This window comes from Equus asinus, chromosome 26 (genome assembly GCF_041296235.1).
Source record: "Equus asinus isolate D_3611 breed Donkey chromosome 26, EquAss-T2T_v2, whole genome shotgun sequence".
NCBI lineage: Eukaryota > Metazoa > Chordata > Mammalia > Perissodactyla > Equidae > Equus > Equus asinus.
The window spans coordinates 21,177,371-21,196,627 of record NC_091815.1 but is presented as its reverse complement, the minus strand read 5'-3'; the positions used below and the strand labels follow the sequence as shown (position 1 = coordinate 21,196,627).

Below are 19,257 nucleotides of genomic sequence, written 5' to 3'. Positions count from 1 at the left end.
TCGCCCCAGATCCCTCCCATTGTTCTTGTCGAGGCCACCGGCCCGCTTGAACTACCACTCCCAGGGTGCAGTGAGCTTCGGACCCTGGGAGCCCCGGAGACACTGGGAAATGAAGTTTGCCGCTGCAGGAGGCGTGGGCTGGGGAAGGGGCAACGGCAAAGGGTTAGTCTCAGTTCGAGGCGTGACCCGGCGGCCGTTTAGCACAGTGTGGAGGGAAGATGCCGGAGAGGCTGCAGCCTTGCAGCACTTGTGCTGAAGGAGAGAAGGCAGGTGGCCGAAAGCAGGGCGGAGCACGCATTCCTCTCGACCCCGGGGCACAGGGCTCGGGCTGACTCAGACTCCGTGCGCTGTTGCTTGCTGTGGAAGGGGCGAGCAACTTGGCTTCCCACAGCCTCCCTTCACAGGGCTTGCTGCTAAGGCAGCCTGGACACCGATCCCTCGCGGCCTGCTGCCTCCCGGGTAGGACCGAGCCCCAGGAGATGGAGGAGGCGGCCACTGCGCCGAACAGCGGACGCACGGCCACCAGGGGCCGCTACAGGACCAGGGGCAAGGCTGGCCACTCCCCGGCTCCCACCCCAGACTACAGCCTGTACTTGACTTTCTTGTCCTGAGAGGAGGGCACAGGAAACTCTTTATTTTGGTGATGAAATCGCCAGTCCCCGCACAGTTAGCCTTCACTAGTGCAAACGTCACTGCCCTCACCCGACACGGGCTCGCTGGCCCAGGATTCTGCGGCCTGCCATCGTCTTGGAGAGGGCTCTCGGCGCCCTTCCTGCAGCGCTTCTTGGCCGAATGGGCTAGGCTGCCGTAGCCGCGGTGCTGGATCAGAAGCCAGCCCGCCGGCCTGTCCTTCATTCTTTAATTGTACTCTTGGCTGAAGCCAAAGGAGCTACCGACACCCGGTCAGGTGGTGGAGGAAGGAGGCCTACAGGGAGAGGTCGAGGCCCGGGATGGCCTCGAGGAAGAGGAGGAGTAGAGGAAGGTGGAGCGAATGGTCCATCCAGGCGGGAGCTGACTGGGCGAGTGGCCGCGCATGTGCGCCTGCATGGAAGCCAGGCTGGGGCAGCCGGCCTGGCACAGAGGGCAGCGGTATGGTGCAGCCCCATGCGTCCGTAGGTGCTTGGTCATGGCGGAGAAGTCCCGGGAGCGCTGGGGACAGAGGCTACAGGAGAAGGGCTTCTCTCCTAGGGCAAGTGGAGGGGAGGCCGGTGAAAGAAAGAAGGGAGTGAAAGCTGGCCTAGGGGTAAATCAGGGCAACTAGGTAAGGGAGTTGCATGGGAGCCAGGCACACAGAGAGGGACCTAGGAACCAGCAGACTGGAGTTTGGAAGGAAGCAGACAATTCACACTGGGCAGGGCGCCCATACCTGTGTGAACTCGGTAGTGCGTCTCCATCTGATGCTTCAGTGAAAACCTCTTTCCACAGACAGAACAAGAATAGGGCCTGGACCGAGCAGGAGGGGGCAGGGTAGGGTGCTGGCAAGATGGATGGCCTACTGTGCCCACATGACCCACACAAGTTGCAAGTGTACCTGTGGGGACAGAAAGGCAAAGGAGGGCAGGACTGGAAATCCCAGAGCCGGATCATTGGACACTCAGGCAAGACATCAGGTGCTACACTGGGGCTACGGCAAAAGCTCCCTCACCCTGCTCACCTGTGTGCCTCTGATCAGACTCTTCCGTCTCCCCAGGGCTGAGCTGTGTGGGGCCCTGGGGGAGGGAACCTGGAGAGAGCAGAGCAAAGTAGGGGCCCTGTTCAGGCTGTACTCCTGGAGCCCCAGTGCCAGCCAAGAGACCATGTTATAGGGTTCATGCAGGGCAGTGAGGAGCTTACCTGGGGTTGGGCTGGAGGAGGCCAACTGGTTCTGGCTCCAGAGCCCTTTGGGGAGGTTCAGGGACAGTGGGATCCTAAGGGTGGGGGAGGGAAGAATTATAGCCATGGCAAAACCTGGGATTGTGGCCAATCCCTTCCTGGGGAGGGAGGTGTCATGGGTCCTCCTCAGGGGCTGGGCTCTTGCTTCCCCTTTGGTGGGAGCTTCTTGTCCTATCCCCAGCTCAGGAAATGTACAGTAGAGATAAGAGATGTGGTACCCTTTCACCCATCACTGCTGCCTCTCCTGAGCCACTCCCTCCCAACTTGGAAGGTCTTCCATGATGCTGTTCACTCACCTCTGGTCCTGAGGCCAGAGCTCCTGCCAGGTTCCAGTGATGGGGGTGCTATGGGAGTAGGGAGTGCCATATCTGGGCGGCAACAGCAGGATGCTCCACAGGGCAGGCTGGCCCTCCCCTAACCAAGGGGCCTCAGCCCACCAGGGCCTAGGGGTGACGCTGGTTTGGAGGGAACTTGGTGGGAGAAGGGGGCCAGGGAACTCCTGCAGACTTTCCTCAGAGCCCCCTGGAGTCTCCCTCACCCACATGATCACTTCTTGCTTCCCATCTACTCCCCCACGGCCAACAGGGAATTGGTTGAGTTTCTCCTTTAATCTCATCTGCTCCCCCTGGCTCTCACTCGTTGCCTCTGCTATCTCAGGGTTCTCTCTTGTTGGCCTGTGCTCATGCAATGTCTCCTGTTCTCTCCCACCAGCTCTAATGAACTTCTCTGGTCTCTGCTTCTCTCCAAGGCCCCCCACTCCTCTCTCAGAACCCCTTGTGAGTTTCTCTGGCTCCTCCTGCTGTTCCTTCAGTCCTGGACCCAGCTCTTCTCTAGCCCTGTCCCTTCGAGCCCTCCTGCATGCCTCTTCCAGGGACTGCACCCCCAAGGCCCTGGCCGCCTCCTCAAGGGGCCCCAGTTCCCCAGGTTGCAGCTCTACGCTCTCTCCATAAACAAAGTACAGAAGCTGGGCAAAGGTGGAAGGGCTGATGCCTTTCACCAGAGCCCAGCGGCCCCTGCGGCCCAGGTGCTGGCTCGCACCTGCCAGCACCAGGCTGTGGGCAGGGAACTCTTGGCTCCCCACAGTGATCAGGGTATCACATAGTGCTGGCCGGAGGCTGGCTGCTAGCCGTACCAGCCGATCAGAGCCATAGGGGCTAGACAGTCTCGTTGGGGACAGGGGCATTGTGCCTTGCCTGGGTACCAATTTTAGAGGTTCTGAGAGAAAGGCCACAGTGCAGGGTCCGTGGTGGAAAGGGGAGGGAGGAACAGCATAGTCTCAAGCCTGTGGAGGGAAGGGGAGAGTGAGTGAGTTGCTGGTTCTGGATCAGAGCTCTCTGTCCTGAATAGAGCAAATAAACTAAGCCAAGAGAGGGCCTGAGCTTATCCAGAATCATAACAGAGCCTGGGGGTGGGGTGGGGAGAATGGAAATTAGACCAGATTCAGGACTTAAAGAGCAAGGACCAGGCAGTTAACAACTATATCAAGTAGTGGGTTTAAGACTAGTATAGATGGGTCCTGCCAATTGGCAATCTCTGACTTAAAGGATGGCAGACGCTGATACTTCTTCTCCAAGCCCCTCTGCAGGGAAAACTCTGAGCAGACCAGGCTTTCCTCATTCCAGACAAAGAGATCACCATGAAACCCTGTCAGCCCTAGCAACTAGGGATGGAGCAAGACGTAGCTTCATGGGAGAGTTTAGAAAGCTAGTACTGTCCTCTCCCCACAAGCCCATCATGTGGAACTGAGGGTCCTGAGAGGCAGAAAGGGCAGCAAGACGGGTCATAGTTGACAGGCTCTAAGGCATCAATCAATCATCTCCCTGAGGCTGAAGCTTCTAGAGCACATTCTCAGAGAGGGAGCTGGAAGAGACCAAAGACTCCCATCCAGTGAGTTAAGAGAGCAGGTGCAGAATCCACAGGAGAGAGAAGGCTCCCGACCTAAGGATGGAGGGAGGCTTTGGAGAAGACTTTGATGCCTGAGGAGGCGGGAGAAAGGGAAATGGGAACTGTAGAAGGGGAGGCTATTTCCTCTCAAGATTAGGATAAGGAGATGGTTTAATTTGGTTTTTCATGAGCCAAGAGTGAACAACAGAAAGACACAACCTAACAAGGCAGAAGTTTATCACACATCAAAACCACCACATTGGCTTTTAAGAAGAGACTTGGAACCTAGATACCAAGAGACAGACCTAAGTGTCTCTGTGCCCAGCAGGCATATTCCTAGGTGTGGGCTCACAGTGAGGAAGGACCCTTGAGGGAGGGAGGATTACCACTTGGACACCTCAGGGAGAGGGCCACAGGTTGGCAGGAAGTGGACAGAAAGGGGGCTAATGGAAGGAAAGTCTCAGCTAGGGAGAAGCAACCACTCACCAGTTGTAGCTTCCTCCTGGACACCGCATGCTCTGAACTGCTGTTGGGGCTCCTGGGGCCCCCCCTGGAGCTAGCCCCGCCCCTGACCTCACAGTCTTCCATTGGGTGTCCCAAGTATCAGTCTGCCACAGTCCCCCAAGGGGGTGTGGTTTTATACCCTTGGCTCTGCTTCACCCCTCCAGGAGAGACCACTCCCTCTACCTCTTGAATCCAAGCATTCTGCCTCCTCACCTCCCATTTTTTTAATTTCATATGTGAACTTCTAGAGTCAAAGAAGTGTGTCTGAGGCAACAAGAACTCTGGACTAATCAGACCTCATTTGAGTCTCATCTCTGCCATTTACTAATTGAGTCACCTTGGGCAAGTCACTTCTCTGAGCCTCAGTTACCTCATCCGTGAAATAGGGATAACCTCTGCTTACCTCATTTGGAGGTGGGAGTGAGGATGAAATGACATGATGAATGTGAAAGTGGTTTGTGTGTACACAGCATCATTCAAATACTATTAGTTCTATTTCTTCAAGGGGTCATTAGAGCTCTAGCAGCTGGAAGTTGTTTCTACTACCTGAGAAGTAAAAAGGACTGAATCATCTGGCTTCCAAAGAGAGAGTGAAGGAGGGCCAAAAGCATGCCTGACTTGGTACTAGGAAGCCTTGACAGCTCTGTGGGAATGACCCCTGTCATCTGGGCCACTACTGAGGACTGGGTGTGTAAGTGACTCAGATCCTCCCATCAAGCTCTGAAGGGGGCAACCCCAGGAAGGGCCTGCGGTGGTCTTCGAAGAGAAAAACTCCTTTTCTTGGGTTGATGACAAATGGCATTTCTCTGAAATCAGGACTCCGGGGTTTCTTTCACTTCCTGCCCAAGGGGTCAATGTCCTTGGAGATTTCCCCTCTTTTCACACTTTAGCACTCTTTAACCTGGGGAAAGGATGAGGTCTGAGAGACTCAAATTTCTTTTTCTGTTTCTTATTATTCCATTATCCCTCATCTTGTGGCAAATTTTTCATTCATTGAACAAGTGTTGATAAATCACTTATAATATGTGCCTGGCATATCATATATGCCAAATAAATAACTGGAGGATATACAAGTCAGGCACTGGTAGGCTGCTCTGGTGACAAGACATGGTCTGGTTCCCCCTAGGCTTCTCCCTTAGATCCTGGTCCCCTCCTGGACTCAAATATTAGGTCTCTAAACTCCTGTTTCTCCCTTTAGCTCCAGGATCCCAAAATGTGCAGACCAGCCTTCTTCTCTTTCCCTCTAGACCTAACATGCCTTCCCTCTACCTCTCATTCTAGCTTGGGTGCAGGCAGAAGTTAACCCTTCCTAGATCAGACAGGGTGTGCCAAAGGGTGGGGCTGGTGGAGGGGCAATAATAGGGTGGGGAGAGGGGAAGATGAGTCAGAGTGAAAGGGAAAATGCAAATGGGCAAGCTGTAATCATTTGCTTCTCTGAACGTTAAATATTTTCCATTTCGGAGCTTTCTAATTCCTCATGCCACCACACCCGGGGACTCATTAGACACTCACGTAAAAGATACTTGGCCTGGACACATAAAAGAAGCAATCCCTGATGCATATGTATACAGAGGGAAACATCCTTCCTCCAACATAGAAATACACAATCCCTGAAGAAATGGAATCAGTGGGGAAAGCCATGAGGGAGATAACCAAAGTGTAGAAGGAAAGGTGCAGGGGCCTGGACGATTACATCATCACCCAGTGGAGTGTGGTCCCCCTCACCTCCCAGCCCTATATCATGTGCCTGTGACTCAGCTCCCCCACTGGTGTGGTTTGCCCATTGATCAAGAGAACTGGAGACTGCTCAAAGGGCAGCATCCTCTGTAAACCCAAATGTAGTTGACAGTGTCAGTGGGCTTTCAGGAAACCTAAAAGGGAGGAGACGGGGCAAGGGAACTCCCCATTCAGTGAACAAAAGCCCCCAAGAATGGGAAATCCCATCTTGCCTCCCACTTGGTGTTTACCCCACTTAAGGATATCCCTTTCGAGACCGCCTCCTTAGGGATATGTCTAGGGCCTCTATACCTCAGCCCTTGGCTGGTAACACTCTAGCCCCCTCTGTCTCGCTGCATTCTTGACTGCACAACCCGAGCCATCTGGCACTGAGCAGTGACAGCAGAAGCAGAAACAAATAGCACTCTGACTTAGAAAGATAGGGACACTGCTGACTGTTTCTGTTCTTGAAAGTTCTCCCCTCCTTAGTCTCAGAAACCTTGCGCCCCTTCTACTTCCCGGGCTGACTCGGTGGGAATCACCTGCAGTTGTCTCCCTGGGGTGGAGCCAGGAAACCACAGGTGATGAGGACAGCCTGCATCCTGGGAGAGGGTAGAGTGGGTAGGAGAGAATAGGTAGGACACCACTGTACGAGAAGTATGTGGAAAAGGAGGTAGGATTTTTGCCTCTCAGTCCTTTATAATGCTCATATTACTAAGAAAAGCTTGAAATCTGATATTTTTTAATTCTTACTGACAGGCTTGACCATAAGCTCCTTCAAGCACAGCCCAGCTTGATGTAAAACTATCAACATAGCAATACAAGTATGGATTCTCTTTAAATATTATCATTAAAATTAAACCATCAGAACAGGCCAATTAGGGGGATGATTAGTTGTTTTACGAAGAATGTTCCCTTTATTTCACTTATTTTAAATATTGAGTACCTCCAAAGCCAAGTTAAACATGATTCAATTTAGAAAAATTCTATGAATATTCCACTCTTCCCAGGAACACATCTTTTCCACAAATGAAGGTGGTTAAACCTCACACAGCATTTTATATAGATTAAGACCAATTATCCAAATTAACATAAACTCTTTCTAGTTAAGTACATTCAATGCATACCAGAGAAGAGATACCACAGAGTGAATTAATTTCTTCCCTTAAATCTGTTCTATATAACCCAAGAACCAGATATAGTCATAGCCAGAGGAGCTGAATCTGGGTCATAGAGACCTTATGATAGCACACCTTTTGTGGCTTAAGTGTCAAAAGAACTAGACTAGAAGTCAAAAAACTTAGGTGCCACTGCATCCTCACAGTGGATGGCCTTTTTCTTCAGCCCTCAGCTGAAGACTTCAGCTAAGTCTTCTAAGACCCTCAACTTCCTCACAGGGGCTGTTTTCAAGACCAGTACTGAATACTAGCATTGCCTTAAACCCAGGCAGAGGGCTCCACTCAGAGGTCTTCTGGCTGAGAAGCCCAAGGGCATCTAGGAAGTGCTCATCTGGAACCTGTGCTCCCCAATTCTAGATCATGCTCTGGGAACTTGCAATCCTGGACCTCCTGTCCCAAAGGGCCCACTTCCAGGGCCCGTGTAGGTCTATCCTCATGAGAGTGGACCGTGTGACTGATGTACACGACTGTATGTGAGAGGCACGTAGACTGAGCTCAGACCTGCAAGTTGCTATGTGAACCACCTTGACGTGTGCGCGAACACCAGGTGTGAGAAGAAAATTAGCAGTCTCCATTTCTAGTCTTGCCTAGCCCCACAAATAATACGGGACCCTGCTTTATTCCAATAGTTCTTAACCTCTTATGGGGTCACTGTCCCTTTGAAAATGTAAACCGTGGAATCAACTCTTTACATCAGAAAATTGTATACTCTCATACCATTTTGCATATGAATAATAAGGCATCCACAGACTGCACTGAAGCCCATCCTTGGACAGGTTAAATACTCCTTCTCACTTTACCTTGTGACCAATTTTGCCCTCTCCTCCCAAAAAAATCCAACTCATGCATACAATTTTTCTTATGATTTCCAGGAGCTCACAGACCCTTGAAATCCACTCATAGACCATCCCCTTGCATCATGAGTGTACATGAAAGCACTCTGAAAGCTTTAATTCCAGGTAGAGCTTGAAAAGCTGTGTGAGATTAAACATCAAGAACTTGGCCCATAAATACAAAAAGATCTTCGGTAAAGTCAACCTGGGTGATTTCCTAAAGAGCAGGATATCTCACACATCTCTTCCTGTGCCCACTACAACACCCATCTTTCCCATGCACCTGCCCCATGCTTACAGCCTGATGTCTTCTGGGAAGGACCAGAAAGAGTTTGTGGAAGAGGTGCGGACGGGGACGGAAAGGCCCCAGACACAACCCATCCTGCTTCTGTCTAGAGCCACCAAAGGCAATTATACCTCATAGAGGGCAACCCACCTGGCTGGGATTTGGAGACCCCCCTTCCCAGAACCTCCAGAAGACCACAGGCTTAACCTCTTGGCCACGTTGTCCAACTTGGAACCAATATTGGAAAAATCTGCTAACAGCACCTCAACTCAGACCCCTAAAAGCCTTGCAGCCACGTGTTCCCAGTGCAGCCTGGAGGCAGTGACCCTTGACAGCTTCCCGTTGGACTTTCAACCTCATGAACGTCCACTCTCAGCCCAGGCTGGATCCAAAGACCCCAGACAACTTCTTAAGGGCACACTAGTTTCATCTCTTGGCCAGTGACTCCCAATGACCTCTGGAGAGTCACAGGCCTCTCTTTCCAGTCACCAGATGCAGACTCAGTCCAGAGACCCCACACAACCTCTCACCATCCAGAGGCCTACCTCATGGCCAGAGACCCCACGCAGAGCCCTAAGGGCCTCCGAGTGCCCCACGACACTCTTCCGAATCAGGCTGGCCTCAGGGACCACCGACCAACTCATAAGGCATGCTGGCCTGGCCTCTGCCCAGCCCGGGCCCAAAGGCGCCTAGGAGGCCCATTTCCAGCCTCTCCAGAACAGAGGGAGTCCCCAGGGCCTAAAGCCCTCAGCCCTCCCTTCCCCATTCTCACGGCGACCACTCAAGCCTCAGTCCCCCAGCTTCACCTGAGCCAGGCCCAAGCCCGAAGAAAAAGAGTAAGAAAAACCACAGCACTCACCAACTCGGACCCGGTTCAGCCTCACCCACGCTCAGCCTCACCTACGCTCAGGGCGGCAGACACCCCAGCGGCCGTTACAAAGCGCCAAGCGGCGCGAGGCCCCGACCGCGAGGCTGGCGCGTGCACAGCGCACTCCGCGCGCCTGGACCTGAGGCGGACGCTGATTGGCTGCCGCGCTGGCCACACCCTCTTTCCCCCAGCTCCCGCCTCAACCGCCTGGGAGGCAGCGAGCACACCTCCGCTTCCCTGCTCGCGCCCCGCGCCCCGCCAGTTGGCTGCGGAGCTGCACCGGACAGGCCGCGGACTCAGCCTGCAGCCCTCCGAGGCCGAGACCTCACCGTCCAGCCCGCCCGCACGCTGAGCGGCTGAGGAGTCTGCCCCTTCCCACGCTCTCTGTGAAGAGACTGGGCCCTGCGCTTCCTTCCCCGGGAGAGACTTGGAGGCTCCCTCCGCAGGGGCTGAGGGACGCCACCGCTTTCCTACTCCTGTCTTGCCACCCCGGGTAGCTCTCGTTGCACACCCTTTCCCCTTCTCTCACCCCCTTACAAGCTGTGGAGAAGTGTGCGTGTGATTGGCTGGGAGGCCCTCAAGAGCTGGCCAGGCTTTGGGTGCCTGTGGCATCTCCCCTTTCCCGCCTCGGGCCCTGTCCCACCGCTGATTGGCTGCGGAACGCACCCTGCCTCACCCGGAAGTATGCGGGGACAGGGGAGACACACCAGGGGGCGGGGCCTTGACCCGTGATTAGTCTGGACGCTCGCGCTTCAAACGCTCATTGACACCTCCGCTGTCAGCTGAGCCGGGCTTGACCACGTCCGCGTCCGTACTTCATGGGCCAGCCCCCCGCCACACCGCAGAGAGAACCGTCCAGGGCGCTGCCCCCTACTGGCTGGCCCGGGCTTACATCCCGGCCTGCGGGCTTCCAGCCTAGGCAGGGCTTTGGTGCTGACAGACGACGAGGCCGCGCCGCGCGGGGCGGAGAGCACCGCCGGCCTCCCTCCTCCCACCTGCCGCGCTGCGGTTGCACCGCTGATTGGCCGGCTCCTCTCTCTTCTTAGTGGCTTAGCCTGGCGTTCGCGCTCGGACACATCCAATGAGGTGCGAGGGCGCTTTACGGAGGCGGGCATTGCTCCACCGCTTCCACTTCTGATTGGTCCTGAGGCTGCTTCGCTTTTGATGGATCCGAGGGCCGGGAGGCGGGAGCCCCACCCCGCGGTTTCGGGCGGCAGCGAGGGCTAGGTGCCTGTGCTTGGGCTGCGCTCCGGGGCTCCTCGGGGCGTTGTCTGAGGCCTCTTCCCCGCGGCCAGCTGAGGAGTTTGGGGCTGGGGCGCAGGAGGACCCTCCTGAGGAGGGCATGACGCAGAGGAGCCTGCCGCACAGCCGGAGCTGAAAGTCCGGGAGGAGATGGCCTAAGGCGGGAGCAAACCCCTCAAAAAGCAGGGACGGCAGGCGCCGTGGAAGCGCTGACGGCCGCTCCCGCTTCCCGAGCCCCTTCCGGCCACCATGCTTTGTGCAGCATCTGTTGAATCCTCTTCAATAACCCCGTGAGCCGATTGCTCTGCCGCCTTAAACTCTGAGGGTCAGAGGTGAAGTCGCTTGTCGCAGGCCCCACAGCGAGTCTGGACGTTGCTGGGACTCTGCCCTCGCTCTGCTGGGCGTCCAGCCTTCGAGCTACACCACGGCTGATCTTGTAGATGTGGGCTGGTCTGATGCGGTCCCGAGGCCCCTGGCTTACCCGTCTATAAATGAGGGTTTTTTGACTTTTGTTTTGGACTTGAATCTGATCCTGAAGGCTTTGCTCAGCGCATATTTTCAACTTCTCAAACTTTTGGGCAAATACATTTGCATTCTAGAAAAGGATATTTGAAAAATCCGCCTCCTGAGGTCTTTGCCGCTGCCGGCCCCTTGCACTGAACCAGGCCAGTTTTAAGCGCTTTACACGCACCATCTGATAGAATCCTCGTGACGAGCTCTGGCAGGTAGTTCCTGTTATTCCCACTTCACAGATAAGCAAATTGAGGCTGGTAGAAGTCACTTTCCCTAAGACGTCACCAGGAGTCGTCGTCAGAGCTGGAATTGGAACTAGGCCTGTTGCAGTCCGACTCAGGGCCTAAGCTTCTAAGCGTTGGTACACCTGCCTCCCATCCTGACAGCTACGGTGTCCAGAGCACGGACACACGTGGTCCTGGGGAATCCTCATACCCACCTAGGAAGAGGGATGGTGACGACACCCATTGGAACAGGCAATTGAGCTCACGGAGAGGAGACCCTCAGCTCGGCTCACAAAGCTGGTCCGTGGCTGAGCATGGACTAGAACTAGTGAGACAAAACCTTCTGAATCCAGACCCACGTTCTCAGTCGCTCCTCACACTGCTCCCTTCCCGTTTGAGAGACGGAGAAACTGAGGCCTCAGGAGAAATCAGAGTTGGAATTCAGACCTGGGGCTGTCAGATCCTAGGGGGTCACCCCCGAACCTCATTGTCTCCAAGAATTGCTTGTCGGTCCATCCTGGGTTGGATCAGCTGAGCCCTCTCGCCCAGCCAGGCTTGTCTGCAAACAAGAGTTCATGTGGTCCCAACTTTGGCCCTAACGGTGGTTGGGAGTGTATTTCACAGCCTCAGACCCTTTAAAAAGGGACATCTCATTGAGAAGCCCTAATCCTAACTGCTACAATTTATCGAACATTTTTTCTGGGCCAGGTGAAGAAGAAGGCATTCTGCATGCATGTTCTCACTGAATGCTTGCAATAATTCTAGGACAAAAGGGATTGTTACTGTCCCCATTTTACAGGTGAGGAAACTGAGACCCAGAGAGGGATGTAACATTCCTGTGTTTACAGAGCTAGCGAAAGGTGGAGGCTGGATGGGACCCCAGAGAGCCTTACCCCAGAGCCCTCACATCCAGCTGTCCAGCGTGCGCAGGCATGAGAAGATGGAGCTAGGGACCCTGGGCTCTGACAAGAAGGAGGAGGCAGGGTCGTCAGCTTCATTCTGGGGGTCGGATTGTAAGATTAGGAGAATCAAGTGTCTGAGAGGAGTAGAGAAATAACTGTGGATTATTGAGCAACTACCCCATGCCAGACCCTATGCTAACTATGCTTTAAAGTATGCTGAGAAGCAGAGAGCCTTGTGGTTAGGAAGCTGGACACTGGATCCAAACTGCCTGGATTCATATCCTGGCCTTGCTGCTTACTAGTTGTGAGACCTTTGGCAAGTTGCTTACTTTCTCTTGGCCTCAATTTCCTCATCTTTAAAGTGAGAATAATGATGGTAAATACCTCTCAGGACTGTTGAGAGGATTAAATGAACTAATAGAACAGTGGCATCTCTTTTCTTCCCCAGTGCCCTGAAACTGAGTTGGTTCCCTGCCATCAGCATCACCTGCCTTGACTCTGGTGTAGACACTGAAAATTAAGGCTGGATATTTGCCATAGGAAAGTCTGAGGGAAGTGTGTTCCCAGAAGAGGTAGCAGTGCAAAGGCCCTGAGACAGGTGTGACCTTAGTATGTTTGAGGTACAGCAAGAAGTCCAGATTGGGTGGGAGGATGAGTAAGTCCCAGGAGCCCAGCTCCACTGCTCAAACGTTCATAACAGATGTAAAAATTACCCTGTACTTTTCAGAGAACAAAGGACTTTCCCAAAGTTTTGATCTCTGGAGAAACTCAAGGCCATGATTACTTTCAAGGCTTGGTGTCCAAGGTTGCACAGGAATTTAGAGATAACACTCAGAACTCAGGTTTTCTTGCTTCCCATCCAGGGTTCGTGTGTAGGGGACAGGAGACTTGCATTCTCTCAATGTTTATTAAACTCTATCAGCATATGCCATCTGTGCTGAGCCCTGTAGAAGACTCAGCCCCTTTCAAATCTTTAAATTCAAAGATTTAACCTTCTAGAAAGGAATTATATCTCAAACCATATCCTTCCAGAACCAAGTGGAAAGTGTAGCAACTGAAGCCCACAAGGGGCACTTAAGCCATGGGCAGGGGAGGAAAAAGGGTGAGGGAAGACTTCCCAGAAAAGGTGGTAACACTTGAGTATATATTTTTGGAGTACCAACTATGTGCTAGACACGTTGTTTGGTACAAAGTATATAATGGAAAGCAAGAAGAGATGGACTGTATTAGTCTGCTATGACAAAATACCACAGACTGGGTGGTTTAAACGTCAGGAATTTATTTCTCACAGTTCTGGAGGCTGCAAGTCCAAGATCAAGGTGCTAGCTGGGTTGTTCTCCTGAGGCCTCTCTCCTTGGCTTGCAGACAGCTGCCTTCTTACTGTGTCCTCATGTGGCCTGTCCTCTGTGCACGCACATTTCTGGGGTCTCTTCCTCTTCTTATAAGGTGCCATAGACTGAATGTTTGTTCCTCCCCCCCAAAAAAAATTCATATGCTGAACCTAATCCCCAATGTGATGATATTGGGAGATGGGGCCTTTGGGAAGTGCTTAGGTCATGAGGATGGAGCCCTCATGAATGGGATTAGTGCCTTTATGAAAGAGGCCCCAGAGAACTCCCTTATCCCTTCCACCATGTGATGTTACAGCAAGAAGACAGCTATCTGTGAACCAGAAGGCAGGTCCTAACCAGATGCCAAATCTGCCAGTGCCTTGATTTTGGCCTTCCAGCCTCCAGAACTGTGAGCAATAAATTTCTGTCCATCCAGTCTGTGGTATTCTGTAATAGCAGCCAAATGGACTAAGACATAAGGACATCAGTCCTATTGGATTAGGGCCCCACACTTATGACTTCATTTAACCTTAATTCCCTCCTTAAAGTCACATTGAGGGTTAGGGCTTCAACATATGCATTCTGGGGGGACACAATTCAGTCCCTAACACTGAATATCTACCATTGAGGGGCTCACAGTCTTGTAGGGGAGATGCATATTATTTATATCAAGGGGAGAGAGCAGGGCAGAATTGGTAAGATGTCAACTCCGGAACAAGACTGGCAGGGTTTGGGTGCTGCCTGTCATTTACCAATCATGTGAGCTTGAGAGAGTTTCTTCCACTTTCTGTGCCTTGAGAGAATCAAATGAGCAGACACCCATAAAGTTCTTAGAACAGCCCCTGGAACAGAGTAAGTGCTCCTTAAATGTTGGCGTTTGTTATTAATTCCAAGTAAAATTAAAACTGTACTAAGTGCTCTGAAGAAAAATCATGAGATGGATACTTTAATAAAGTAAAACAGGACTCTGACCTGGCCAGGGTTTTCAAGAAAGACATCCTGGAGGAAGTGAAGCTTGCACTAAGATCTGAAGGATGAGTACTCGCTAACTAGGCTAGGGACTGGGGACAGTCTTCTGGGCAGTAGGAAAGCAGGTTCCAGAGCTCTGGGGCAGGAGGAAGTGTGACCCAGAAGTTCAGCGTGTCTGGAGTGAGAGAGCAAAGCAAGGGGAAGCAGGGGACAGTGAGGCAGGGGTGGTCAGCAGGGCCTGGCTTATCAGGCCATGCTCAGATGTGCTGGCATTGTCCTAAGAGCCAAGCAAAGTCCTTGAAGGAGGTGTTTACTTTTTACAGAGAATAATTTAATGAATCCCCATGTACCTATCGCTCAGATGCAACAGTTATCGACATTCTGCCTTTCTTATTTTATCAATACTCCCTCAATTTTTTTAAAAAAAGTTTTTCGCCTTGAACACATTCTACTTTTTATGAAGCTATTCAGACAAAAATCTCTTGAGATGAGGAAACATACAAACATACTCGACTTTTTTAGGGGGAAAACATAGACATGTAGTTAGTTTTATCTAGTGATAATGTATGCTTTTTAAATGATACACTTTGTGAACTATTTTGAAAATACCTTCAAAGTTTTTTTTAGCAACAACCAATGGGATTGCCAGTATTTTAAAGGAATGTTTTCAGAAGATTAAATTTTATTAGGGTTTTATCACTCACTCTACTTGAGGACAAATATGGTAAGCGTTCTATATGTATCTGAGATCAAAATAGGGCTGCTTGCCCACAAAATATCTTGATATTTAAGTAAAACGTATATGACATGAGTCATAGTGGCTGTTAACCTCATTCCTTCCTGATCAGAATATTTGACTTTACCGAAAGATTTGGTGCCATGGCATGGAAATCTACCATAAACTCATCTGCTTTTGACTTGATCGGTCATCACTTTCTTGAGGAAGGTCAGGAGGGTCTACGAGGAAACAGCACTTGCATCTCATGATTGTAAATCTCCAAAAGCTGTCAGTGATTGCACCTGTTATTTCTAGACCCATCCTCTGTCACGCTTGGTGGTAACTCTGTTGGCATCAGGTACAGGTGTGATCAGTAGACGTGAGGCCCGAACTAGCAGTTTGATATTTTGTATATTAACCTTGTTGCATGCAATTTTGCTATGATTGCTTATTAGTTCCAAGAGTGTTTTTTTGTCGATTCTTTCAGATTTTCTACCTAAGACAATTATGTCTTCTATGAACAGAGACAGTTTTATTTCTTCCTTCTTGATCTGTATACCTTTTATTTCCTTTTCTTGTCTTATTGCACTAGCTAGGACTTCCATTATGATGTTGAAAAGAAGTGGTGAAGATGGGACGTCCTTAGCAATTTAATCTTAGGTATTCTTTTTGGACAGCAAGAGGAACTTGAACACTAGGGACCTTCCTTTAATTATATGTTGAATTGTGCTGAAGTAGAGCTGAAAGAAGACCATTTTCTTAACCTTTTACCTTTTCTATTTCTTTCCGTTCCACTGCCCAGGGCATCTGAGAAGGCATCTAAGGGAATCTTCACATGTTTGATAGATCTCCTACTTGAGTTTTGAAACATGAATTTAGTTAACGCATTGTCTCCTTCATCTATTGTGATATCTGAAATTCAGAAAAAGGCACCTATTCATAGGACAGCTCTTTAGTTACTGGAGGGATGACCCAAGGTCCAGGCTGCTGTCAGTACTGTTTCCCGTCTGGCCTCTTCCTGGGAACTGCAGGCCATTTGAGGAGGTCACAGCGTGGAACACTCTCAAATAGAGCTCTGCTAGGGACTGCTGGCATCTTTTTTATCATCTTGGATCCCCTGTGTGGTAGATTGTTTGTTAAAATGGCTTCCATAGGGGCCGGCCCCGTGGCCTAGTGTTAAGTTCACGCGCTCCGCTGCAGGCGGCCCAGTGTTTCATTGGTTCGAATCCTGGGCGCGGACATGACACCGCTCATCAAACCACGCTGAGGCGGCGTCCCACATGCCACAACTAGAAGGACCCACAACGAAGAATATACAACTATGTACTGGGGGGCTTCGGGGAGAAAAAGGAAAAAAAAATCTTTAAAAAAAAATATATATATATATAAATGGCTTCCATAGTTCTGCTCCCATCTGTACACCTCCCACACTAACTCTGGCCCTAGCCATTGACTTGCTTTGACCAATGGGACAATAGCAAATGTGACAAAAGCAGAGACTTACAAATTGCTTGTGTATTTGGAACTTGTCCTCTCTTGCTGCTCTTGGGAACCCTGCGAGTACCGCCTTGTGAATAATCTTAGGCTGGCCTGCTGTGGACACTGACTCAGTCAGAGCCATCACCCCAGCCACCTATGCCAACTGCCAGCCAGCCATACATGTTAGGGAGACCACCCTAGACCAACCAGCCCCCAGTCACCCCACTAGCTGACTGCAGCTGCATGAGTGAGCCCAGGTGAGATCAACAGAAGAACTTCCTGGCTGAGCTCAGCCCAGGTGGTCCCACAGAATCAGGAGCTAAAAAATAAACAGTATTTTAAGCCATTGAATTTTGGGATGGTTAACAAAAGCTGATACACCCTGGACCAGAGGAGTTTCTAGGCAACAAATATCACTTGCCTTGACTTGGTATAATTCTTGAAAGTTGAAAAATTCCTTCAGTTTCCAGATTTGTTTCCTCAATTTTCTGAATTAAATTTTATGAGATGAACTTTTATGCCAGGGATCTTGTTTTGATGATTTTTTCCCAGCGGGACTGGAAATGGCTCTTCCAAAAGACCATTTTGTTTTGTTTTGTTTTGTATCTTTCTATTTCCATTTGCAGAGCATCTGAAGACAGTTCAGTGAGAAACCATGATTCTACTTCACGTTTTTAATAAATGTCTTAGGTTAAGTGGCACGTCCCTAGCTGGGCTTAAGAAGGTGCTGGAAGGTGGCCAGCTGCACTGTGAAGAATAACAGCCACCTGCTGGTCACACCCAGTAGGAACAAGGACAAAGCACTGGAATCTGGAGAGAAGCCCCCAACTCCTGCAGTGTCCCTCCAGCGCCCTCTACTGACAAGGCCTAACCTTGTGTCTGCTGATAAATGTTGGAGCTAAGAGGCAATAAATGGATAATTTATTTTTATTGTATTGATGGGGGCCCCTGATATTAATAAAAACAACAGAGGTGATGATGGCTAACATTGACTTCTCAGTGCTTTCTGTGTCATTTATCTCCCAATTGTCAGGAGGGAGGTTGACAGGGGGAGGGGATAGGGTCTTTTCTGTCCCCAGAGTCTATTCACCCTTCCCTAGGCTCAGGGCTTGAGCCCGCTCTGGGTAACTAACTCCTCCCCGCTCCCAGGCTGGGCCCATTGAATGGAGCTGACTCCATCCCTGCTCCAAGGTAGGCATGTGCCCCAGGAACGGTCAGTTGGAGCTTCCCCCAACACCACACATGGCGATGGGACAGCATAGCATCCAACTAGGACAAAGGGAAGCAAACTGGAGGTGGCACAGGCCACCGCTGGAAGCTCACCCACCAGCCAGGTTGCAGGTATGGTGCTGGAACTCCCTGCCTCCCTTCCTGCTAGTTTTTAAACATTCTTTTCCATTTTATTTTTTTTCTTAGCACTTACTATCCCCTGATATGTCTGTTTCCCTTACTAGTTTTCTCTTTCTCCCCCTCCAGAAGGTAAGCTTTATAAAGGGAGACACTGAGGTCTGATTTGTTCCCTGCTGGGTTCCCTGAGCCTAGAACAGTGCCTGAGGTACATGATGGGCAGGCAATCATATTTGAAGGCGTGAGTGAGCCGATGATAGTCACAATTTTACCACCTAAGACAGGGGCAGATGCAACCTGTCTCGATATAGCTTCCTGGGCCCCCAGTCCTTGGGGCATAAGGTATCAGCAATGTTTTCTGCGTAAGATAGGTTCTCACTGGTTCTGGAAAGTTCAGTTCTTATAATATCACAGCCCTTGGGTACCCAGGACTTACATCACCATTCTGGAAGACCTTATATAACAATGTAAGCTTTCCCCTCTAGGGGAGGTTAACCCACATTGGACTCTTGGTTCTCACCACTAACTCATGATCAGCAAGGCCACATTGGGGAGCCAGCAAAGTCAGTGGCCAGACTTGCCTGAAGACAATACTGCCTCCAGGTTCCTGCCCTTCTGGGAATCCTGCTCTCTGCTGTCTGCTCTGTCTCTGACTCAGGACACTTTGAGCTCAGTGGTTCTGAGGGGACCACAGCTGAAAATCCATTTCCCTACAACCTGTTAAACCATTTGGGTTAACGTTGGTGAAAGCATTTTTGGTAAATTCAGTGAGTCGGCCGTTTGGCCACATGAACATTTTGTGAGTTGGCTTCTAGTGAATTGCCCTGTGTTTCCTTTCACTCCATTCCTCAGCCCAGTGTAATTTCTTCCTGCAATCCAAAGTGAAGACATTCTCAAATAATGCCACAGGTAAAAAATTTCCAATAATGACATGTGGCACTCTGAAAAAATTATGATGCAAGTGTGGATATAAATTATTTTTTAAATATTCATCAATTGTCAAAATGGGTAATCATTCCTGAATTAAGGAAAATTAATCATAAAAATAAAACATTTTGTAAGAAAGGATGTATCTCGTGCATACAGCAACTTTTCCTTTTTGTCTCCTGTCTAGAGTCCTACAAACATAGAATCATACATTCAGTTTTTTAAACAAACTTTTTATATGGGAAGAATTTTAAATTTACAGAAAAGTTGCAAAGACAGTACGGAGAATTCTTGTATACCCTTCACCCAGTTGCCCCTGATGTTAACACATCACATAGCCGAGAACATTTATCAAAACCAAGCAGTTAACATTGGTACCAATGTTAATGGATGGTACCATTGATGAGACTCCAGACTATTGAGATTGCGCTAATTTTTCCACTTCTGTCTTTTTTCTCTCCCAG

General features: G+C 50.4%; 1 protein-coding gene across 3 annotated transcripts; it reads right to left on the bottom strand.

Annotated features, from left to right (window-relative positions):
• Nucleotides 1-604: 604 nt before the first annotated feature.
• ZBTB32 (zinc finger and BTB domain containing 32) lies at nucleotides 605-9,979 on the bottom strand. Of its 3 annotated transcripts, none has more exons than XM_044759431.2 (6): nucleotides 9,849-9,979; nucleotides 2,169-3,154; nucleotides 1,834-1,907; nucleotides 1,655-1,723; nucleotides 1,367-1,531; nucleotides 605-1,184 (listed from the first exon to the last, which is right to left on the bottom strand). In XM_044759431.2, the coding sequence occupies exons 2-6, from the start codon at nucleotides 3,053-3,055 to the stop codon at nucleotides 904-906; spliced, it is 1,476 nt and encodes a 491-aa protein (XP_044615366.1). In that variant the 5' UTR covers nucleotides 3,056-3,154; nucleotides 9,849-9,979; the 3' UTR covers nucleotides 605-903. The 3 variants fall into 3 exon arrangements, with proteins under 3 accessions (XP_044615366.1, XP_070354315.1, XP_070354316.1); XM_070498214.1 differs by lacking the exon at nucleotides 9,849-9,979 and adding an exon at nucleotides 4,243-4,380; XM_070498215.1 differs by lacking the exon at nucleotides 9,849-9,979 and having other exon boundaries at nucleotides 2,169-3,179.
• Between the last annotated feature and the right edge of the window lie 9,278 nt (nucleotides 9,980-19,257).